The 24,715-nt window shown below is 36.9% G+C and overlaps 2 protein-coding genes across 11 annotated transcripts in view; one reads left to right on the top strand and one right to left on the bottom strand.

Annotated features, from left to right (window-relative positions):
- Positions 1-5,121: 5,121 nt before the first annotated feature.
- The window catches only part of LOC112058626 (uncharacterized), a 48,248-nt gene continuing 28,654 nt past the window's right edge, over positions 5,122-24,715 (bottom strand). For 3 of the 6 annotated variants that reach the window (XM_052882947.1, XM_052882946.1, XM_052882944.1), the window contains exons 2-10: positions 23,831-23,995; positions 23,427-23,558; positions 21,068-21,172; positions 18,753-18,923; positions 17,169-17,363; positions 16,697-16,807; positions 8,159-8,611; positions 6,402-6,535; positions 5,122-5,563 (exon numbers count right to left, since the gene is read on the bottom strand). In XM_052882947.1, coding sequence (XP_052738907.1) covers positions 5,447-5,563; positions 6,402-6,535; positions 8,159-8,611; positions 16,697-16,807; positions 17,169-17,363; positions 18,753-18,923; positions 21,068-21,172; positions 23,427-23,558; positions 23,831-23,948 — 1,536 coding nt within the window. In that variant the 5' untranslated portion in view covers positions 23,949-23,995 and the 3' untranslated portion in view covers positions 5,122-5,446. The remainder of the gene's footprint in view (positions 5,564-6,401; positions 6,536-8,158; positions 8,612-16,696; positions 16,808-17,168; positions 17,364-18,752; positions 18,924-21,067; positions 21,173-23,426; positions 23,559-23,830; positions 23,996-24,715) is intronic. The other 3 variants (XM_052882945.1, XM_024099542.2, XM_052882948.1) reach the window with 3 other exon arrangements.
- LOC128198314 (uncharacterized) lies at positions 8,642-15,986 on the top strand. 5 transcript variants are annotated; one of them, XM_052882943.1, is made up of 3 exons: positions 8,642-11,834; positions 12,168-12,264; positions 15,308-15,986. In XM_052882943.1, exons 1-3 carry the CDS (start codon positions 10,533-10,535, stop codon positions 15,379-15,381), a joined length of 1,473 nt encoding a protein of 490 aa, XP_052738903.1. In that variant the 5' UTR covers positions 8,642-10,532; the 3' UTR covers positions 15,382-15,986. The 5 variants fall into 5 exon arrangements, with proteins under 5 accessions (XP_052738903.1, XP_052738902.1, XP_052738901.1 ...); XM_052882942.1 differs by having other exon boundaries at positions 8,650-12,264; positions 15,308-15,982; XM_052882941.1 differs by having other exon boundaries at positions 9,783-10,504; positions 12,168-15,967.

The raw sequence follows: 24,715 nt of genomic DNA, 5'->3' as shown, positions 1-24,715 counted from the left end.
GTGGTATAATTTAACTATGAAATGATCTTAAGACGTAGTGTTGGGTACCAGAAGATAATGTAAGAAGTGTGTTTGTAAGAACCAATTTGAAATTCCACCCTATAACCCTGGATACGATACCTCATTCTTTAAAAAAAATACGTTTAATACTTGGACAATAGGCTAGTTGACAATCTTTATAATAGCGATCTTGTATTGTTAATTAAAGGTTTATTAGATCGTAAGAAATATATTAATTTCTTTTGAGATTTAGATACTCCCAAATTCTAATTTTAAATTAAACTTTTGATTAAATATCTGTAAAAGCTGTCAGCCATGATGCTGCTCTATATTAAATGTACTTGTGTCATTACGTCAAGCAAAGTTAACTAGTTTTCGCCTCCTAGATTTTTTATTAAAACCATGATATTTAATGTTGTTTGACACCGAAAGTTTAGTAATTTCCACTAAATATTTAACGGGGATTCCAGGAAAACTGTGAAGCATTTTGATTGTTTTGATCTATAATTCGGACATCCTTTATTTTGACGTGTATGTTATGTTTACTAATATGACGTCACAAAATGGCGGACAGTGTTTTTGGCGTTTGGGAAAATAGATAAAATACACAATTTTTAACTTGAGTTTTTAAGATAATCTACTATTATTTATTAAAATTGGTATATTTTACACCCTTCCAAGTTATTAGGGCCCCTATTATTTACTAATACGAAATTAGTATTGTATATATTAAATTTGATACGAGTTAACTACTCTCTTTCTTTTTTTTCTTGTCGGGGAGGAAAAAATCCCTCCGTACTTCTGCTGACTAGTCAGCAGGGCTATATCTGACTAAAAAAACGGAATAAAGAAAACCTACCCTGTACCACATAATACATAATATGCACTCCGTGATCAGCACGGAACCGTTTAGCATTTCTTCGTGCTGGTCTGATGTTTTACTTTCTTTTCTAAAAGATTGTGTTGAATAAAAACTTTAAACTAATTGTGAGACATGCCCGTGGTTTCATGTGGCACTAACCTCACTCATAGAGTAACAACTTCAGGCTAAAGCGTTATTACCACATAATAACATGCCATGACCGCAATGGCCGTCATACGTAGACTTCCTCAAAGTAGGCCTTCTAGGTTGACATAGGTGCTAAACAATGTGATACCTTTTTTTACCTCAACTGCGATCTTACTTAATGACACACGTCTCTCAATAAAATATCGAATTAGCTAAACTAACATTTGACGGAATCGTATACTCTTTGCGGTTTTAATAAATTAATAATGTTCTCTTCATCATCATCATCATCATCATATCGTCCATTGCAGCACATAGGCCTTTTGTAGGGACTTCCAAACATCACGATACTGAGCCACCTGCATCCAGCGAATTCCTGCGACTCGCTTGATGTCGTCAGTCCACCCGGTGGGGGGTCGACCAACACTGCGCTTACTAGTGCGGGGTCGCCATTCCAGCACTTTGGGACCCCAACGTCCATCGGCTCTTCGAACTATGTGCCCGCCCATTGCCACTTCAGCTTCGCAACTTGTTGAGCTATGTCGGTGACTTTGGTTCTTCTGCGGATCTCCTCATTTCTACTCGATCACGCAGAGATACTCCTAACATAGCTCGTTTCATCGCCCGCTGTGTTCTCTTACTCGTAGTAGCGCCTTTGTACATGTTTGTATAAGCTATTAAAAGACAGGTAGGTACCTACATTTTTACTATACTCTATACATTTGAAAGAGCCGTGATAGCCCAGTGCATATGACCTCTGCCTTCGATTCCGGAGGATGTAGGTTCGAATCTGATCCGGGGCATGCTTATCCAACTTTTCAGTGTTATGTGCATTTGAAGAAATTAAATATGTGTCTCAAACGGTGAAAGAAAAACATCGTGAGGAAACCTGCATACCTGAGAATTTTCTTAATTCTCTGGGTGTGTGAAGTCTGCCAATCCGCATTGCGCATTACCAGCGTGGTGGATTATTTGTTCTTAGCCCTCTCATTCTGAGAGGAGTGAGCCGAATATGGGTTGATAATGATAATGAATGATACATTTGAAACCTGTGGTTCTCAACAGGAAGATCCTGAGTTCGATTCCCAACTCCGACCAGTTAAAGATTTTATATTATACAAATTGGCTGAGGCCTGATCTAGTGGTATGCATTAGCCGACCAGCGATTTATCGTTCAGGTACGATGTCACGTAGAAACTGTCAGAAATATATATAGACTGAATTTGTAACTCTTACTGCATCGTCACTTAATTTTAGGTGCGATCGCCGTCAAGGGCTTACTTGCTTCAATAAAAAAATAAAATTAATAATCTATTTAACATGAAAATGGAGTCGACTTCAAACACGTATTTCAGTTATTGTGATTTTAACACAAAATCACTAAACCGATTTTCATGAAAATTAAATGGGACCAATCTAGAAGTATACTCTTTCAAACAAAAAAAAACAATTTTCAAAATTGGTTAAAAATGATGAAGTTAAGAGGTAACAAACATAAAAAATGTAAATAAAATACAAAAAAAACATACAAAAAAAAATATAAACGAAATAGAAAAAAATAACTAGCCTTTCCTGCTTTTTCGAAGTCGGTTAAAAATAATCATAATCACGCGACTTCCCAACCAGGCAAATGTTATGCGAAGTGTTCTTCATATAAAAATCCTTTTTTATGTGACCCGATACTCGACCTTATTATCTGTAACATAACATAGTTAATTGACAATATCATAAAGAAGAAATATTTGTATTTTTGTACCTGCATAACGAATAGGTAAACTCAAAAATTATTGGACCGATTTGAAAAATTTTTTCTCTAATAAAAAGCTACGTTATCAGAGAGTAAAATAGGTTATAACTTATCCCCGTATTCCAAATGGAATGGGAACTACACTGTTCAAGTTGACTGGGTCAAACTGCGAGATTTTGTCGGTTTCTTTATAATTTCAACATACCTCCGATTAGATTCATATCTATTAGTTACAAATGAAAAATTGCTATTAAAATCACTAAAGGCAATAAATACCTTTTAAATTGTAGCAGAAGATACCTTTTGTGAAGACGTGTCTGTACTTTTTAATACAATTGCGAAAAATTCGTATCGAAATCGTATTGAATTCGTTGTAGGTTTACTTTGTTTCATACCAAATTTCATTCAGTAGTTTGACCGCGAAAAGGTAACAGACAGACAGACTTCACTTTCATAATATTAGTATAAATCTATTATGCATAGTTTGTATTTTTCCAGGCCTATTTGATCATCTAAATTAGATTTCGCAATTGCAGGTTCTGTGAATTAATTATACGGATATCTACGTGAGTGACGTACAATGACGTCACGCCGTGATCTTGGTTTTCCTCGTTATAATAATTTATACTTTATAGTACAACTTGTTTAGTCATTTATCATTTAAACGGATTGGATATCACCGAAGGTGATCGCTTATAAAATAAAATTCGAGACGTTCTGTATTCAGTTCTGATTACGAAGATGCCAAAAGGATGGTTAAAATTTAACACATTATAGTCCGTAAGTTTCTAGAGTTTTTGAATTTTAGTTACATACAACAGATTAAATAAATAAAAACTGACGTAGTTACAAAAATAAAAACTAAACTAACTAACTAAGACAGAAATCATGTGTGCTTAGGAGTGTTTATTGACCTAAAAAAGCATTCGATACTGTGACGCACCCAAAACTTTTACAGAAACTGGCTAACATCGGGGTTCTTGGGGCTGCACTAACCGTTTTTGCTTCTTATTCCAATCTCTAAAAATAAAAGCAAATTTTTACTTGTGGTATTCCTCAGGGCTCAATTTTAGGACCATCACTTTTCATTATATATGTTAATGACATTGTTAATCTTAACCTAACAGGACAGTTAGCCCTCTTTGCGTATAGTTAAGAACAGTACCTAAATCTAAACAGTCTCCTACCTTGTTCTAATAAAAGTATATTTTGTCCGTTATTAGGTCCTGTGGTTCCTTATATGAAAACCATCTATTAGCTTTCCCTTTTCCTAAATCAACAGGATTCAGTCCCCGTAAAAATAATATTAAGACTTTCTTTTAACAAAATGTTAGACACAATTTAGAAGAAGAAATTCAACGGTGTTAGTAATTCTTTAAACTATTAGTTTACTTGGCGTAGAATAAAAACACTTTTTGATTACAGTAGCAGTTTAATTCGTATTTTTACAAAACTTTGTAAAAAAAAAAGTAAAATCGGAACAGGATTAAGACTAGGAGAAGATAAAGCGGTGCCAGTGACAGAAACGGAATGCCCATCCTTGGCCCAGGCGTACCCTAACCACTTGACAATTTACTTATATCTAAATAAAACTTTATAATTCTGCTTTCATAATGAAATCATTACTTTATCAAAAAAGTTTGCTATATAGTTTTACGACATTTTAATTCATTTTTAATTTGTCCACAAGGACAAGCTAAGACAAGCTGAGCTAAGAAGAGCCATACAACTTGAGTTTTACGATATTGTTTGAAGACTTAAAATTTATAATTATTATATTTTAAATAAATAAATAATAAATATACTTAAACAATACACTAGCCCCAAAGTAAGCATACAGAGTAGCTTGTGTTATGGGTGCTAAGATAGTTGATATTATAATATTAATATACAATTATATACTACATATAAATACTTATATAATGTATAAATACACACAGACACTGAAAAACACCCATGTTCATCACACAAATATTTTCCAGATGTGGGAATCGAACCCACGACCGTGGATGCAGAAAGCAGGGTCACTACCCACTGCGCCACGCGGCCGTCTAAAATTGGTTTGCTTGTTCGTTTTTCTTGTTTTTATGCTCGTTGGTAACAGAAAAAAAATAATACAAAAAATAGTAATACAGCTTCAAATGTTACTTCGCCGCTTTGCCCTAGAAGAGTGATAAAAAACAATTTTTTCATCTTCAAAAAGCATACTTTTATTAAGCCAATTATTTAACCAAATCCTTATTTATTCATCATTTTATCATTTCCATATACTTTTATAGGGGGGTATACCTAGGTTCCCTGGGCCGACGTTGTATGGGCCAGTGGGCATTCCCCAAATTAAGAGTAAAAGGTTAGCTGTGGTTAGCTGTGATGCAGAGGGATGAAACTCATATTACTAGACGAATGTTGAAATTGCAAGTGGATGGACACAAGAGGACATGAAGGCCGAAAAGAAGAGATGGAATGTGTGAGAGGAGTGTGTAAATAAGTAGATGTAAAGTTGACGAATATTATAATTGTAATATATTAGAAGCAAGTTGAAGATATTGACATATTTTGCAGAACCAAAGAACTTTGAAAAAAAAAACCAAAATTGAGTAGATTAAAGAACAAGGAGATAATTTTGTGCCGGGTCGAGCGAGTCAAGTCGAGCCTTGTTTTTACTACATATAAATTTTTTTAGATGTAAATCACTTCGATTTTAAGACACCAACGATGCGCGTATATACTGATACATAGTCCTTCTTCGGTACTGAATATATGTCAGAACTCTGCAAGTCTAACTGAGCGTAATTTAGAGGTGAAATCTGGAAAAAAACATCGAGTTATTATTAAGTTAAGCAAACTTACTGCAACTGGGACTATAGTTTACGAGGTCCTGGAATCTATTCCTGGGTCTGGCTATGAAATATTGAATATTTTATTCTTCTAATATTTTTGACGGCCTTCCGTGGCGCAGTGGTGTACGCGGTGGGCTTACAAGACATAGGTCCAGAATTCAATCCCCTGCTGGGCCGATTGAGGTTTTCTTAATTGGTCCAGGTCTGGCTAGTGAGAGTAGTTACCACCCTACCGGCAAAGACGTACCGCCAAGCGATTTAGCGTTCCGGTACGATGTCGCTTGGAAACCAAAAGGGGTGTGGATTTTCATCCTTTGTTTTAAATTTACAAGTTAGTCCTTGATGGTAAGTGATGATGCAGTCTAAGATGGAAGCGGGCTAACTTGTTAGGAGTAAGATGAAATTCCACATCCCTTTCGGTTTTTACACGGCATCGTACTGGAACGCTAAATCGCTTGGCGGTACGTCTTTCCCGGTATGGTGGTAACTAGCCACGGCCGAAGCCTCCCACCAGCCAGAACTGGACTAATTAAGAAAATCTCAATCCGCCCAGCCGGGGATCGAACTCAGGACCTCCGTTTTGTAAATCCACCGCGCATACCACTGCGCCACGGAGGCCGTCAAAACAATCCTCCTCCAAACAAGTTAGCCCGATTTCATCTTAGATTTCGTCATCATCACTTACTATCAGATTGTAGTCAAGGGTTGTAAAGAGTAAAAAATAGAGTCAGTACAGATTTGCATGCATATTTTAGCGCTTTGATAGTGCATATAATCCGATGTCTAATAATGAATATTAACTCACGTAACAGTATGCGTTAGCGTTTACAGCTTTCGCCTTTTTATAACGTCTATACCAGACAATGGCTACTATGAGTATAAGTAAGGCAAAGATTGCTGCAACTATAGGCAAGATAGTATTTAGCTGACCACCGTCTCCTGAAAATAAAGTTAATTTTTATTTTTATTGAGAAATAATACAATATGGAACTTAAGCTAACTTATCCTAATAACTATACAAATCATGCCAACGTGAAATTGTGACAAGAATACCACATTTTTAATGTTTGTTACTAAAAACTTACTATGAAAGCCTGTATGTAGAAAAGTACATTTACACAATTTTAGGTAGCAAAATGCTTTTAAATACTCAAAATACCGACCATTTTATGGCCAGCACGTTACAGGAAAAAATGACGACAAATTCTTTATTTTATAATAATAAATCAAAATCCCCAAAAAATTTTTTGAAATGTTCCTTATTTTGTTGAAAAGGTGCTTTTTATAATTTAGGTTCTTGCCCATATCTTAATTATGCAACTGTCAATTAAACTGAAATTAAACCAATCTAAAACTGATATTATTATTTAATTAATTACACTAATTTTGACATTGTAACGGTTCATTTATTTGGGCCCAGCAATGGTCTATCCCCTGTATGTATTGGACTTAGAGCGCATATAGAAAAGCAGAAAATACCTAGAACTTTGTTTAAGACGTTTCAGTAGACCCAGAGATTTGCACTTACAATACCACAAACCTTACCTCTTTATTATAATCCTCATTAACAACCCATATTCGGGTCACTGTTGAGCACGAGTCTCCTCTTAGAATCAGAGGGGTTAAGCTAATAATCCACCACGCTAGGCCAATGCGGATTGGCAGACTTCACACACGTAGAAAATTTAGAAAAAAATCAGGTATGCAGGCAGGTTTCTTTATGATGTTTATGTTTCATCGTTTGAGACACGTGATATTTAATTTCATATACATAACTCAAAAATTGGAGGAGCGTGATTCGAACTTACGACCTCCGAATTGAAGTCAGGGGTCATATCAACTAGGCCATCACGGCTCTTTATTATATTATAGTATAGATTAATATATACTCAGAGGCACAATTATCCGCCCACTTTACTATACTCGCATCATATTAAAGTGGGCGGATAATAGGGATGATGACAGTTTTTTAAATTGTATATAAATTAAGAGTATGCTAATAGTAAAGCAATTTTGGAAAAGGAAAAATGTATCTACTTATAGTTCATATATTAAAAAATGTCACATTTAATGTAAGGAAGCTAAAACTGTATGAATTTTCATCTAATTACGATAAAAGATTTTCAATAGATTTTGAAATTTTATAATCTCATTTATTTTGCAAATATCCAGACAATATTTGCTTTTTATGTATAAACTAGCTGAAGCCGCGCGGTTTCACCCGCGAGGTTTCCGTTCCCGTAGGAATACGGGGATAAAATATAGCCTATAGCCTTCCTCGATAAATGGGCTATCTAACACTGAGAGAATTTTTCAAATCGGACCAGTAGTTCCTGAGATTAGCGCGTTCAATCAAACAAACAAACAAACAAACAAACAAACAAACAAACAAACAAACAAACTCTTCAGCTTTATAATAATAGTATATAATAGATTAACATTGCCCCTATTTACCCGAATGTATCATAAAAATTAATATATTCAAACCTAATCATCATCCCCATTGTGTCTATTTATATAGTATTTTAGTAGGTATTATTTAAGTAATTTATGTTTCCATACCAGGGGGTGTTACTTCTGTGTATGTTTGCATCGCTGATGTAACTTCTGTTGAGGTTTTCATTGATTCTAATACTTTTGATTCTGTTGACGTTTTTAATATTGATGTTGTTTTCGATATTAATGTTGTTGAGGATATTGTTGTCGATGATATTCTTACTGTTGTTGTTGTTGTTGCTGCTGTGGTCGTTGTTGTTGTCGTATAGCTTTTATGATAATTATTGATTTCATTATGTTTACTATCGTCTATTTCTTGTGTGAAATTCAAGGTTTCGTCTTTAGGGCACATTTCAATTGGTTCGATATCATCAGTTTCAAACAGGTCATTGTTATTGTCTAATAACCTTTCTTTACTGTATACTGCAGATTTTGTAGAGTTCATTTTATGCATTTCATAAGCAATATCAATCAATATGATGCATTTATCTAGACACGGGTGTTTTTTGTATGATGGTTCTAAAAAATAATGTAAAAATTAGAGGCCTAGCCTAAGCTTTAACTCATTTTAGGGTTAACCAATATCAACTCTTTGATGCTATAAATCGCGTTTGAATTTTCAATTATTTTGCCAACATCTTTTCTTACTCAGTATTATTAAATTTTAATTACAATAAAATGAATGAACCAACTTTAAAGAGAGCAAGAAAAATGTTTACAATTATTTTTGAAATATAAAATTATACAATTAATTTCCTTAAATGAAACGTACATTTTCAGAACTACCCCGGTATTGTATCAATTGTATAGAAAGAATACTAGCTGACGCCGCGCGGTTTCACTCGCTTGGTTTACGTTCTCGTTCTCGAATACGTGGTAATATATAGCCTATAGCCTTCCTCGATAGTTGAGCTATCTAACACTCGAAGAATTTTCCAAATCGGACCAGTAGTTCCTGAGATTAGCGCGTTCAAACACACAAACAAACAATCTTTTCAGCTTTATAATATTAGTATAGATCTGAAATATACAGATTGCCGTCAACAATCTATACTTATAATAAAACTGTAACAGGTCGAATTCTGTATATTGAAAGTATTTTGAAGATTTAAATTGGAGGACATTATAATCGTATACTTCAGTTCAGTACTCAATAAGTATTGAAGCTGTTTTTTTTTAATTTATGTATGTCTATCTGTCTTTCCCTTTTTTGTATTAACGTAAAAACTTCGAATAGCGTCCGGCCACGATTAATTACTCTCCGACCAGGGCTCAGCTTGCCCCGGCCTTCGGTTGGCTATTTGCAATCATCCGCCTCCTCACACCAGACCCCACGCGCCCGCCCCGTCCACAGTGATTTGTGGTTGCCAATCCCACTAAAACCTTTTTTGACGGCCTCCGTGGCGCAGTGGTATGCGCGGTGGATTTACAAAACGGAGGTCCTGGGTTCGATCCCCGGCTGGGCCGATTGAGATTTTCTTAATTGGTCCAGGTCTGCCTGGTAGGAGGCTTCGGCCGTGGCTAGTTACCACCCTACCAAAAAAGACGTACCGCCAAGCGATTTAGCGTTCCGGTACGATGTCGTGTAGAAACCGAAAAGGGGTGTGGATTTTCATCCTCCTCCTAACAAGTTAGCCCGCTTCCATCTTAGACTGCATCATCACTTACCATCAGGTGAGATTGTAGTTGTTCGCGCTCGCGCTCTGCGTTGGTGTCAATCAAAATTCTCCGTCTAACTGACATTACATGTATTATGGGTCTGTGAAGTATTAATCTGTGCCCGCGCGTTTCGGTCTTGTCTCTTCGGTGTACGCGTCGTTTTTCCATTGTCAAAATTTTTCACCAACATGTCTATTTTTAATTAACCAAAGATGTAAAGAAACTAGTACAACTACTGTAACAATCTAAGCTGCTTTTTATTAATCTACGCTGCCACTCATCCACTAATTCACCAACAAAACTGGCGACCGTGATACACGACTTGCAATCTTTGGATAAACTGCGCTTCGGCCGGATCAAGATCAAGACAAAGAAAAAAGGAGCGACGGCGGTACTCGACGGCGATCCCAGCGATAAAGTGAGCCCGTTCCTCATCAATCCTTTTCTCGCCTGTGTTCCCGGCTCTAACTGTTGCAACAATTGTTCCGAAGGTCTCAAGTGACTAGTATTCAACCACGTGCTTTTCGCGAGCGTTTTTAAGTAACCTTAACTTTGTCGTAAACTTAACCTAGTCCAAAGGTCATTGAACTTGTAATACAGCCCAGCACAAACAATCTATTTCAGCGGCTTCTCCACGCCTCGCGTCTAACTGCGCGCTCGACGGCGAGAGCCTGCAGCGACTTCAGCTGTCAACTATCAGCTTCATAACCTTGACCGCCGAGTTTATCGCCAGAAACGAGGAGCGTACCTACCGTAACGTTGACTTTATTTATCATTTAAAATGGAAAAAGAGAGTTTTGATACTGCCCTTAGAGAACTAACGTCAAAGCGTAGCTCATTTAAAGGTCGTCTCACTAAATTTAAAAATACTTTGGAGATTTTGAGTAATTCAAAATCTATCCCACAAGTAGAAATCAGTAAGCTATCAATTAAATTAAGTAGATTTGAGGGATTATTCACTGAGTTTGATGAATTGCAAACTCAGATTGAGATTTTAAATGTGGACAGCCAAGAAGTCGAATTAAATATTAGAGATATTCTTGAACAAGATTTCTGTTACTGTATTGCTACTGCCCAACAATTAATTGCTGACAACTCCTCACCAAGAAAATCCTCGCACTCTTGCTGCTCTAATGAGGATGATAGGGACAGATCATTGTTGGGATTTAAGTTGCCTACCATACAAATTACTAAATTTGACGGTTCATATTATAAGTGGTTGGAGTTCAAAGATATTTTTACATCCCTAGTTCATGATAATAACAAAATTAAAGATGTCCATAAGTTTTATTATTTAAATTCCTATTTAGAGGGAGAGGCCGCCCGTGTAATAAGTAACTTGGAAGTCGTGGATAAAAATTATGTCAAGGCATGGCAGCTTCTCTGCGAACGATATGATAATAAACGTCAACTAATAAATAATCACTTAAAGGCTTTATTTAACATTGATACGGTTAGGGAATCTGAAAAATCCTTAAGATTTATTATAGACCATATCTCAAAAAATCTACGTGCCCTCCACACACTAGGGTTGCCCACCGAGAGCTGGGACATGATCATAATCTTCATAGTTTCTCAGAAACTGGATGCTACCACAGCTCTTAAATGGGAGGAGTGTAGGAGTAATATAAGGGACTTGCCTACATTGCATGATTTCTTTGAGTTTTTGAGAAATCGGGCTGATGTATTTGAGACTATCAATAAAAATAAGAATATCAGACGCAGCTCCAGTGCGGATATGCCGTGCTCTCCAAAACACAAGTTCCAAACATCTAAATCATTTGCCACAACGTCTTCTAGTACAAAAGCCATTGCATGCTCGGTATGCAAGGGCAACCACCGAGTGTATGAGTGTCTAGCATTCAAAGCTAAATCTATACGGGACAGGCTATCTCTAGTATCCTCTTTAAACTTGTGCAGAAACTGTCTTCGCAACAACTGCAATGTTGAGCACTGTCGGCTGCCAGGTGGCTGCAAGATCTGTAGGCAGCGCCACAACACCCTTATACATGTCCCTGAGTCGGTGGATGAGTCGAGCGCTCCTGTTGAAACAGTCTCTATGTCGTCCTTGTCTTCAACTGAGGTATTGCTGTGCACTGCCATGGTAAATGTAATCAACCCCTCCACTAATGAAAGAATGGTAGTGCGAGCTCTTCTTGACAGTGGGAGTCAATGCTCATTTTTGTCAGCATCAGTGAAAACAAAGCTCAGGTTGGCTTCTCAGAGCACTACAACCAAGATTATGGGTATAGGCGGCCAAAAGCTAAATGTTAATACACAACGTTGCTCAGTGCGCATTCAGTCAAAATGCAGTGACTTTTCTACGACTACTACCTGTCTTGTCCTGCCTAAACTCACTGGCAATATACCTAAAGTTACATTTGATATAAACCATTTCAATATTTCTAATTTCCAGTTGGCGGATCCAACGTTCAATATACCTTCTGAACCAGACATGATCCTGGGTGCAGAACTATTTTGGAGTATCATAGGTACCGAGCATCATTCCCTTGGTGAGCATCGCCCTACTTTACGCAGCTCTCTACTAGGGTGGCTAATAGGAGGCCCTATAGGTATTGTTCCATCTGTGTCTAAGACATCCAAAACCATCCACTGCAATCTGGCTTGCAGTGATGATGACCTATCTAATCAAATTTCTAAGTTCTGGGAACTTGAAAAGGTCCCATCTAAGCCAAGCTATACTGAGGAAGAAAGACTGTGTGAACAGCACTTCCTTGAGACTACCAGCCGCCATGACAATGGTCAATTCAGGGTGAGAATCCCACTTCGTTGCAATAGAGATTGTCTAGGGAACTCCTACACACTAGCCGAGCAAAGATTCTTTAGACTTGAAAAGCGATTCATTAAGCAACCTTTACTAAAAAAGTTGTATGTTGAGTTCATGAGGGAATATGCAGACCTAGGACATTTATCTGTGTATAATGAAATCCCACCTGATACAGCTTACTATATTCCTCATCTACCAGTTTTGAAACTAGATTCCGAATCAACCAAGATCAGGGTTGTATACGATGCTTCTGCCCGTACAACTTCTGGATTCTCGGTCAATGACCTCCAAATGGTTGGACCTAATGTTCAAGATTCATTATTCAATATATTAGTTCGTTTTCGCCAATATAAATATGTACTAGCAGCAGACATAGAGAAGATGTACAGGAGCATCATTGTACATGAATCAGATCGCGACCTGCAGCTAATTCTGTGGAGGGAACACCCAACACAGCCTTTGCAAACATTACAATTGAATACAGTTACGTATGGCTTTGCTAGCTCCAGCTTTCTCAGCACACGTTGTCTATGGCAGTGTGGCCAGGAGTGTGCTGAGGCTAGGATTGCCGACATAATTAAAAGTGATTTCTATGTGGATGATCTGTTGACAGGAGCTCAGACCGAGGAGGATTTGATTCATGTACAACAATCTGTTAGCGGGGCTCTTGCAGCTGGAGGCTTTCACCTAAGGAAATATCGCTCCAATTCTACTGCGTTGCTAAATTCATCCTTGTCTAACGCGCAAGGTGACCTTTCCATTAGTAATGCTGCTAGCACATTAGGAATAAGTTGGACGTCGTCGTCTGACCGACTTAATTTCCCTATTAAGTTTTCGGATCCAGGCGTAATTACAAAGAGAACCATTCTGTCTTGCACCTTCAAGGTTTTTGACCCTCTTGGTCTTCTTTCTCTTTGCACCATAAAACCCAAGATCATCATCCAAAGGCTTTGGTCAGAAACAAAGCTTGGATGGGATGATAAGGTTCCACTTCACATTGAGTCCGAGTGGCGTACGTTTGTAAAAGGTTTTCAAAATATTACCAATCTATCAATTTCTAGACAAGTTTTAATCGAGAATCCCATTCGAATCGAAATGCATAGCTTCTGTGATGCATCTGAGCTTGCATATGGTTGTTGTATTTATCTTAAGTCTTGCAATGCTAAAGGTGAGGTTCAGGTTCGTCTACTTTGTGCTAAATCAAGAGTATGCCCTATAAAACGGCAGACTATCCCCCGCTTAGAGCTTTGTGGGGCTCTTTTAAGCTCAGATCTCTCTAACTCAGTTACTAAGGCTTTGCGATGCCGAATTGATCGCCATGTGTATTGGACAGACTCCAAAGTTGTCCTGGGATGGCTACAGACATCTAAATCAGCAAAAACGTTTGTGGCCAATAGAGTAACAGCAATTCAGGAAGTGTCAGACTCTAGTTTGTGGCGTTACGTCCCTACAACTCAAAATCCTGCAGATCTAGTGTCACGTGGTGTGGATCCCTCCAACATAAGCCCTTGCCCACTATGGTGGCACGGGCCTGATTTCTTGTTAGGGTCAGAGGAATCTTGGCCTTCACAAGATCATAACAAAAGTATGGTAGAGTTACCCGAGCTTAAGGTTCATATGGTTGAAAAGTCTAATGATTCATTTTTTAACATTACCAATATTTCTAGATTCACATACCTACAACGCGCCTATGCATGGTTGCTACGTTTTATCCACAATTCAAGAAATCCCAATGATAAATTAACAGGTCCTCTGCAGGCCTCCGAATGTGAGAATTCTTTGCGTCTGTTGATAAAGATATCACAAAAGGAATCCTTTCAGAGCGAGTTGATCTTACTATCCAACAAAGAACCACTTAAACCAAAATCTATTTTGTCTTCTCTTAATCCATTTATTGATGTTGATGGCATATTGAGAGTAGGAGGCCGTCTGGTCTTGTCTGACTTTGACTATGATAAAAAACATCCGATCTTACTACAGGCTAGTAGCCACCTCACAAAAATCTTGTTTCAATATGAGCATGTTCGTTTGATGCATGCTGGTCCCTCCCACCTACTGGGCTCTATTAGAAATCGTTTTTGGCCAATAGGTGGGAGGAACCTAGCGAGAAATACCACTAGAAGCTGTATTAAATGCCGGCGATTCAGAGGAGAGACTATGACCAATATCATGGGCAATTTGCCCAAAGACCGTCTCACAAATAGCTTTCCCTTCAGTGTAGTAGGTACCGACTTTGCTGGACCCTTTTTGATTACTGATCGTAAAGGTAGGGGTGCTAAGATTAGTAAATGTTATTTGTGCATTTTTGTATGCTTCACATATAAGTGTGTGCATCTAGAAGCCGTTAGCGAACTCTCTACTAAAGCCTATATTTTAAGTCTAAGGCGCATGATTTCGCGCAGGGGAATCCCACATATTCTTCTGAGTGATCAGGGCCGTAATTATGTAGGTGCTGCGCGTGAAATAACAAGTTTTTTGACATCTAAGGAGTATGAAAACTCTGTTGTTGATTTTACATCCAAGTTAAACATAGAATTTAAGTTCTCTCCTGCATACGCTCCTCATTTTGGCGGTTTATGGGAAGCCGGAATAAAAAGTGCTAAATTTCATTTAAATAGAGTCATGGGTAATGCGAATTTGACCTTCGAGGAACTATCCTCGCTATTTGCTCAGGTTGAAGCCATCCTAAATAGCCGACCCCTCTGTCCTCTCAGCTCTTCTCCTAATGATCTCCAATGCCTAACCCCGGGACACTTTCTAATTGGCAGACCTCTTAGTTCACTACCAGGCCCATCATTTGCCGAAGTCAAGGAGAGCCGCTTGGACCGATATCAACGTCTAGAGAGAGCCAGGCAACACTTTTGGAGAAGATGGTCCAGTGAATATGTGGCCGAGCTACAGCAGCGAGTGAAGTGGCGCACCAAATGCACTAATCTGAAGGTGGATGATCTTGTATTAATAAAGGAGCCTAATGCTCCACCGCTCTGCTGGCAGCTGGGGAGAGTGGCGAGGCTATACCCTGGATCAGATGGCATACCACGTGTGGCCGACGTCGCTACCGCCCAGGGGACCATAAGACGTGCTCTCAATCGCCTAAGCCTGCTGCCAAGTGACGATTCAGCTTGAAAACTTCATTTCAAGGGCCGGAGGATGTTCGCGCTCGCGCTCTGCGTTGGTGTCAATCAAAATTCTCCGTCTAACTGACATTACATGTATTATGGGTCTGTGAAGTATTAATCTGTGCCCGCGCGTTTCGGTCTTGTCTCTTCGGTGTACGCGTCGTTTTTCCATTGTCAAAATTTTTCACCAACATGTCTATTTTTAATTAACCAAAGATGTAAAGAAACTAGTACAACTACTGTAACAATCTAAGCTGCTTTTTATTAATCTACGCTGCCACTCATCCACTAATTCACCAACAGTAGTCAAGGGCTAACTTGTAAAGAATAAAAAAATAAAAAAACCAGGACCTCCGACCGTGTCACTGCCCCGGCTTGGTGAACAAAACGGCTGAAACCACGGGAATTGTACCCAAAATAAAAACCTCCGCCCTCACTCGTGACTGCCGTGGCTGTGGTTTAGCCTATCCCTTCGGCGGAGATTCGCCCTTCTTACTGAGCTCTAGTCCCGACCGCCAGTCCTACTATAGATCTTAATTACGATGACAACTGTGGCCATTATAAATTACAAACCTTAGGACAAAGAAGACAAATTGCTGATATGTCACTGTTATATGTGAATCGTAAATGGGCATATTGATAGTCCTCAATTGTTATCAAAACTTAAATTAATAACAACTCCTACTCGACTCCGCCGAAAGACGTTGTTCCAAGTGCCACACAATAATAAAATCTTCACTAAGAACTCGGTAATAACCAGAGTAACAGTCTACAGATAGATTCTATCTTAAATTGCATCATCACTTACCATCAGGTGAGATTGTAATCAAGGGCTAACTTGTAAAATATTAAAAAAAAAAATTTACAATAAGCAATACCTACACACAAATTGACCTATTCCGTTACTCAAAAAATACATTTAAGCGACATCTAGCGGAAACTAAACACTTAGCAAACACTGTCTTCACACCAACACATACACACACACCACACTCAACCATACACACAAAATTTCTCATACCAACGTTCACTACATACGTTTTAATGTGATTTTTTTTTTCTCTTTTTTTTTATTATTTCTTTTTCTTGAATGTATTTTCAGATTGTGCTTTTTTATAATTTTTCTAACTGTGGAAAATCTGTAATTGGCTGTAACATACAAGAAATATTGTATTCTTGGTAACGCTGTTGATTTTTCTTAAAAATAAATAAATAAATAAATAAACAGCTCAGGGAAACCACGGCCTCCGACCATGCCTTATAACAGACTAAAGGCGGAGCTATATTTATTTGATGTGTCGTATCGTGACACATCAGAAAAGAAAGAGAGAGTTTACACTTATATGTCTTGACATGTCGTGATGTCGTGACGTCAGACAAATATAAATCCGCCTTAATTCTGCCTTACTCGCGGGCATCAGCTAGTAATAATATATAAAATAAAACTTGAAAAAAACAGACGCGTTCGTATGATGAAAAAACATAATTAATTAGTAATGCAAACGTTTACCAGAGCTTTCATAGACCGAATTAAATAGTGCTATTGGTATTAGTTTGAACGGTGGCGGTTCAAACATTGTAGAACTTGGAGACAGCTCAATATTTAAGATGCTGTTGTTATACTCGTTTCGAAAAGTGTAATTTAGTCGATCAAATGTATGCCAACACTCCGTATATTGTTTTGATTTAGCGATTACATTACCATCTGAAATAAAAATTCATGTAATTCAAATGATCATAAGTATTTATGTAAATACGATAAACAAAAAGATAATAGTACATTATGATATAAGTGTGGCAAGTTGAAAATTACAGCAGAGGTGATTTTGCCAAGCTCGATCCGAAGGCGGGAGCTTTAAGGAAGCAGAGGCTGTAATTATCAAAGCGCACGTATGTCATACGACGTTTTATAAAACATTTGCGAGGAAGCACACTTTCTGAAAATTTGCATCATTGTTGTTGTTCTTTGCCTGTTTTCATAAGATGACATTTTGACACGCTTGTCGTTTTTACACAGTCATCATCATCTTACTCTATGTACACAGATAGCGAACCGCCAGCCAGCCGCCAGAGTTTTTTTTTAAAATGCAATTGCACCAAAAACAGTCACTATTACCAATAAAGTAAATATAGTGTAATTTATTAAAATGAAAGAATAAAATGTTTTTTATTATATTTTGTCTCACAAAGTTAATTTTATTCATAAAATGTTGAGCACTTTTCTGACATAAAATCTTTTTGCTAATGTTTAAAAAGTACCGTTCGTTTTTAGATGGATGATAAAGGTTTTGTACTACATCACATGTGCATTTTATTTTACATTACGGCACATGTGCGTAATGAGATACATAACAATATTGAAATTGTTGAATTAAGAGATTTACGAGCAAATGTGTTATAAATTTAATTCAGGATTCAGGTTTAAAAAATTGCTTAAAAATGTTGCTCAAAAACCACCTCTATCTTTTAGTGAATGTCCCATTAAAATCCGTCCAGCTGTTCCGGACAAACAGATAGAAAAACGAAAAATATTTGATAAAAAAAACATAGAAAACGTTTATGTGTGAAAACACAACTACCTACTCGTAAATGTAGCAAAAACGGGCGAAAAAGTTCCGTTGCGTGCGCTGTGTAAACGGCAGTGGTGGATTTACCAGTAGGCTAAGTAGGCTGAAGCCTAGGGCGGCAGGTTTTAGAAGGGCGGCAAATTTGGCTTAAACAGTCTTACAGAAAAAAAGAATGCGAGACTTAAAAATTCTGATATAATATTATTCATTTCAATCCTGTTCTACGTACATCTTTGTACCTACTATGAAGTAGTAAAACATTAAAAGTTCTAATTTTGTTAACAAAAAACAATTAATTATATTGATTATGGCCTAAAATTTAAAAGCCTACTGGCAGCAAATTTGTAAATCCGCCACTGGTAAATAGTTAAAGTTACGCAAACATTTGTTCCTCTTTGAAAATTACAAGAATATACGACAGCCTATCTTAAAAGGTTAACTCAGTTAACTAACTAATAACTTTTTTATGGTTAGTAAGTAATAAAATTTGTTTTGTTTGGTAATAAAATCAAAGTCTAGGTACTTACTACCCCACTTTAGAGAAACTTCGTTGTTCGGTGGTATGTTCTTCACAATCACTGCGTCAATAGTTACATTGTCGAGGTGTCTATAGTTTATGTGTTGGAGACTTTGGACAATTTCGTACGACGAAACGTTTTTCGGCGGCGGAGCCATACACTGGTCCTTAGGTTTAAACTCTGTAAATTAAAGGGTTGTGAGACGAATATCTTAGCAATGCATGGATTCACCGTGCGGGTGCCGGGTCCATCGCGTGGTAGAGAGAAAAACTCTAAAACCTCGTCCGCTCGTGTTGTTCTCCCTGCCTAGCCAAATTTGGTAAGATCCTATTAGAGCAGATTTCCCCCATTCTAATAAAGAACTATTCTAGAGAGGTCAAGATCTTTAAGCAAGATATAGAGTGATATTTAAAAGCGAAACCTTTACGTAAGAACTTATAAAGGTTTTTTTTAATGGAAACTGATGTAAAGACAGGGCCGACCTGTAGGTACATACGGCGAACGGAACAATTGCTCCAGGCGCCAAATGCTAGAGAGCGCCTAAATGATAATCCTAGTCAACCGTAGACGGTACTGCGCCTGATTTTCAATTGGTCACCCCAGACAGTAGATATAATAACAGAGTGTCGAGATCTTTGCGTTCCATTCTTACTTTAAACTCATAATTTGTTATAGGTTTTCTATCTACATATTATTAGGAGCAAACAGGAGAGGCCCCATAAATGGATCTCGCACCATTTTAAAATTTAGGTACTTCAGGCCGGCGCTGACTAAGAAAAAAAAATCAAATACATACTCGTACATGATTTTTTGGCATTGACGAGTTAAGTGGCGATGCAATTAAAGGAAGAAGCGAGCTTAGGTGCTTGAAGGAGGTACAAATTTATTCTACCCATATCTACCACCATACCTTCGACGTCATCATACCGGAACGTTAAATCGCTTGCCGAGTTGCCGGCACGTCTGTGCTGGAAGGATGGTAACTAATCACAGCCGATTTCTACCAACAGACCAGATCTGGGCCAATTACGAAATATAAAATCCTAAACTGAGCCGATCTGGGAATCGAACCCAGGGCCTCTTTGTTGAGAACAACAGCAGTAACAACTGAACCATAGACTCGGTAGATAGGGGTAATGTAGGGCACGGTAGGGGGTAGGGTAGAAGTTCGGATGAAATTCACATAAGTCATTAACCGGGCCCACTAGTAGGTACTTACATAAAATAACATTGGTACACATAAATACATAAATAATAATATTTTTTCACGACTAAACTACTGAACCAATATGGATGAGGTATAGAGTTGGACCTTAAAGCAAAACAAATTTAATAATAATAAATAAATAAATAATAAAAAAAAAAACTCTTTCTTTTTTGTGTTCAGTTACATCTATCAGTGATCAGTCGCTTAAACTGAATTTTTCATAGCAGATAATGTTTCTAGTTAAAGGTCACTCCATAAGTGACTCTTCGTGAAAAATTATCCCGTAAAAATCTGAAAGTTGAGTGCAACTGTGCTTTGCGCACACACTTGTGCACTATAATATCTCCTGCGTTCATGGTTAATCTCAAAATGAGATTGGCCGCCGTGGCCGAAAAAAACACAATTCAGTCTGGAGCATAATATTATTATTGTTTATTTATCTAGTAGTATACAGAGCGTCCCACAACTAATGGATCAAACTCAAGTGGAAGATTCATCACCCAAATGTAATTATCCAAAACAATCTTGACTAGTTTTTAATAAACCCGTAGGATATCAACATTATCAACGCTCAATTTTCTTTTAAATTTTATAATATGAAAATAGATAATATTAATATTATGTTGGAAATAGTAGTCTGAGACGGATATAACGTCGCTCGATCTCGTGTTGGCTCGTGCCGACGCTAGGTGGCGCGACTTGTTTCCGTAAAGAGTAGGGAGTTAGAGAGGGGTGACAATCGGTTGTACTTCGTTAATCGTTCGGTTAATCGGCTTCAGTGTGCTCCTGGCGTCCACATTACTTGTTGTGTAATTCTTTATGGGTTACATGGGATAAGCGGGGAGAGTGACTTGAGTGGAAAATGGGAGTGTTTGTTAACTGTCAAAGACGTTTTTAACCCTACACACAACGTTCACAAGTGCGTGGCTTCACTCAAGGTTATTCTCTGCCATTCTAGAATCTTATTTTGGTTACAGATTGATTTGTTTATTAAGTTGTCCTGAAAAATGTTGTAAATCATAACCTTTATTCGGCATTGTTTTTCTAATTTTTGTAATCCATTTCGGAGTCTGCTAAAAATGAATTATGTACTGCAAATCTAGGTGTCTTTATTTACCATTATGGCGGTCGGACGTCGTTAAAGTTGTTTTGTTCTGTATTCCAGTCCAATCGTCAAACTCTAAAATGCAATGGCTCATACACGGGTGGCGGGCCGCTTTTCCTGAAAACATGTTACCTACAGATTACTTACAATTAAATACTACCTACTGACATTCTGTTCGGTCATCTTTATATTTAAAAACGTTTGAATATGGAATGACTGAACAAACAGTATAATATCAAGTCAATAGTCGAATAATAAATAACGTTTTTTTAATTGTAGATTTTTTTAAATATGGAAATGAAAAACAATTTTGAAATCCTCTTGATGAGCCTTTCAATTTGATACCCATATCGCAATATGCGAAAAAACAATTATTTTTTTCACCTCGAGTCTATAGCGTCTCACAATCGTCGTGTTAGTTTTTTTTTTTTTTAACTTTCCCTCTTTAAGGACACTTGGGTTACTAAGACAAATCTAACGATATCTTAATTAAGTAAATCCGTTTAGTGCTTTGTAAGATATGAGTTAATAAATAATATTACATACGTACAGACATACATACTTGCATACTTTTACACACATACAAGATACGCGCGAAAAACATAACCCTTCTTGCAGTCGGGATAATTTGAAGCTAACTGTAATTTGGGACCTTTATACTTAGGTCCTAAAGATTGCTTTAAATATTTTTTGTCCTTGGGCCCAAGAACAATTCAATGATTCAAGTCTAGAAGTTTTAGGATATCACTAGATATTTCGGCAATACGGGAGAATAACAGTTGAGTTGTTATTCATCAACAAAGACCGAAATTGTCTACTTGATACTTGACACTTAATTGTTAAAGGGTCATAAATTGTTAATGGGGATGATGACTTGTAGGTTTGAATATTTTGTTTTTTTTTTGTGATACATTCGGGTAAATAGGGTCAATGTTAACTAATTTGTTCATAAAAAGCAAAGATTGTCTGGATATTCGCAAAATAAATGAGATTATAAAATTTCAAAATCTATTGAAAATCTTTTATCGTAATTAGATGAAAATTAACACATACATTTACAGTTTTAGCTACCCTATATTAAATGCGACATTTTTCAATATAATTATGAACTATAAACATATTAGTGATTTTGTTTGAACACCCATACAAATCTAACGATCATTATGACCTAGACGTCATTAAGAGTGTGCAATATCTAATTTGGTGGTTACAAATGGTTCTGGATCTCAGATTCTGGAAAAGTTAGGAGCCTGATATTTGGGTAAATGATATTTCAAAGTGTTAGCTTCGTTATGACTATACAAAACACACAATTTGTAAAACTTTTCTCGATAGTCTATTTTTTTGAAAAATACATGTTTTGCTCACATTTTGTTTTCAATCTCAGAAAAAGCAAACTTATTTTCTTAAATTTTTGTTTTGTATAGAAAATTAGGTATATATTTTGAACATGGCCATTTTGTTTTTCGTTATGTTGTTTAATTTACTTGCAATTAGGTAAAAATGATTTTGGCGCTCACGTCATAAAATTTGCGTCGCGCGTCAATCGCTCCGTGCTTTTCACTCACGTGAAAGTCATAATTCGGCGTCTCGTTTGCGCTTCGAATTTTATTCATATCGTACCGACGTGCTGCGCTCTTTTAAATCGTACCATCTTGTATGGGGCGTTTTTCAGGGATCTGTGGTAGCGCCGCTAAAATTGCTTTACTTTTTAACATACCTACTCCTAATTTATATACAATTTAAAAAACTGTCATCATCCCTATTATCGTTCTACTAGATTGAAAAAGAATTATCATATTTTTTGAGATTTTAAAGTTTTACATATTTTTTTGGACAATACGAGTCAAACCGTTATCGGCTATGATGGTCTATATTTTATCTGTTTCAAGATGTCACGTAAGCCCGTAAACACTAAACTATATAACTGTTTAGTGTTTGACAAAATTATTAGTTATAGTCATACATTTAAGAGTAGGTACATTCTTGTCACCGCGCGGTTTTACACGCGTGGTTCCCGATCCCGTAAGAATACGGGGATAATATATAGCTTATAGCCTTCCTCGATAAATGGGCTATTTAACACTGAGCTGAGCTTTATAAAAATAGAATAAAAAAAATAGAATTAAATTGTATTGAAGCAGTCTTGAATCTGAAGTAGAAATAATACCAAGATACAAATAAAGAGCCTTTTCTAACGGGGGCATTTCCATATTTTTGTTTTTTGTTAAAGAAAAGAACACTTATTGTGTCATGTATATAAAAGTGTTCTGCTAAGTTGTAGTGCATTATTTTATTACTGACCACGACCCCCCCCCCCCCTCCCGGCTGCTTGTTGGAAAGGAAGTTAGTAAAATATAATATAACTTACCATCTTTATAATATCTTATTAATTGTTGCTTAACAATTCTATTACTCAAATGTAGCTTGACGTATAATATACACTCACTAGGTGGTGTATAACTGACGACTTCAAACTCGACATCCCGTCCTTTTGAGAAAGCTGAAATTTCACTTACGAGTATGGTTAACAAGTTTTCGTTCGCGTTCTTTGTTATGGTACTCGTATAAGTTCGCATTCATGTAGATTCTTCTTCTTCGCTTCGCTTTTGAAATCGGTTCAGCCGTTCTCGAGATGGTAGGGTAGGGGTAAGGGTAAGGCAGTTGTAGGGTAGGGTAGAGGTAGGGAAGAAGTGCACATAAGTCAAAGCGAAGACTTGACCAAGTACGCTAGTTACCTAATAATATTGAGTTCGAAGGGGGATAAAAACTTACTCTGATTTGCCAGTAGTCGCGATGTTCTGCTCGCAAAGTAATATAAATAAAGCTCAGAATTCATTATATACCCAGGAACGTTTTTCAATTTAACATTAACGGATGACGTATCAAACATTTTAAAATTCACGCACTGAAAATTCTTGTATTTATTTTCTGATGACACTGAAATCAAAAGTAATAAAATTAAAAAAAAATGTGCGGTTGGGAGACCCTCGTCAGGAAACAAATTCTTCTTATTCAAAATCTATTCTAATATTATAAAGCTGAAGAGTTTGTTTGTTTGTTTGATTAAACGCGCTAAAAGTTTCGTTACTTGAAACAAATATTAAAAAAAATATTTTCAAGTTTAAAATTCACTTTTATGTAATTTTTTTAGTACAGAATACGACTAAATTGCTCAGAAGTAAGTGATTTTTGTAGTTGCAGAAAGATCAATATAACTTAAAAAACGTAAAATTTCGGCTAACATACCTACTGTATATTGCGTTATTTTAGTAGGTCTTGATTTCAAAATAGAACCCGCTTAAGACGATCACGCATAAAACGATTTCTCGCATAATACGTCATTTTACGCCTGTCCCTACAATTTGAGACATGTTTTTATACATTTCCTAACGCTTAATACGATTCGTCATCCTGTTTAATACGCCTACATGTCACACGCGTGTTATTTCAAATGCGACAAATAAATTACAACAGATAGATCAGGACATCATAAATGTCCTTAAACAAGGTTGCAGGACAAGACTGAAAAACCCTGACAGCAATCGACCCTTGACATGATGCGATTCTAAACTGACAACTTTGAAGACGCACTGCAAAAGTAAAATTTAATTGAAAATTTCGTAATTGCTAATGCATCAAAATCTTTTTGTCATACCA

Source organism: Bicyclus anynana, chromosome 8 (assembly GCF_947172395.1).
Source record: "Bicyclus anynana chromosome 8, ilBicAnyn1.1, whole genome shotgun sequence".
NCBI lineage: Eukaryota > Metazoa > Arthropoda > Insecta > Lepidoptera > Nymphalidae > Bicyclus > Bicyclus anynana.
This window is presented reverse-complemented; position numbering and strand designations above follow the sequence as displayed.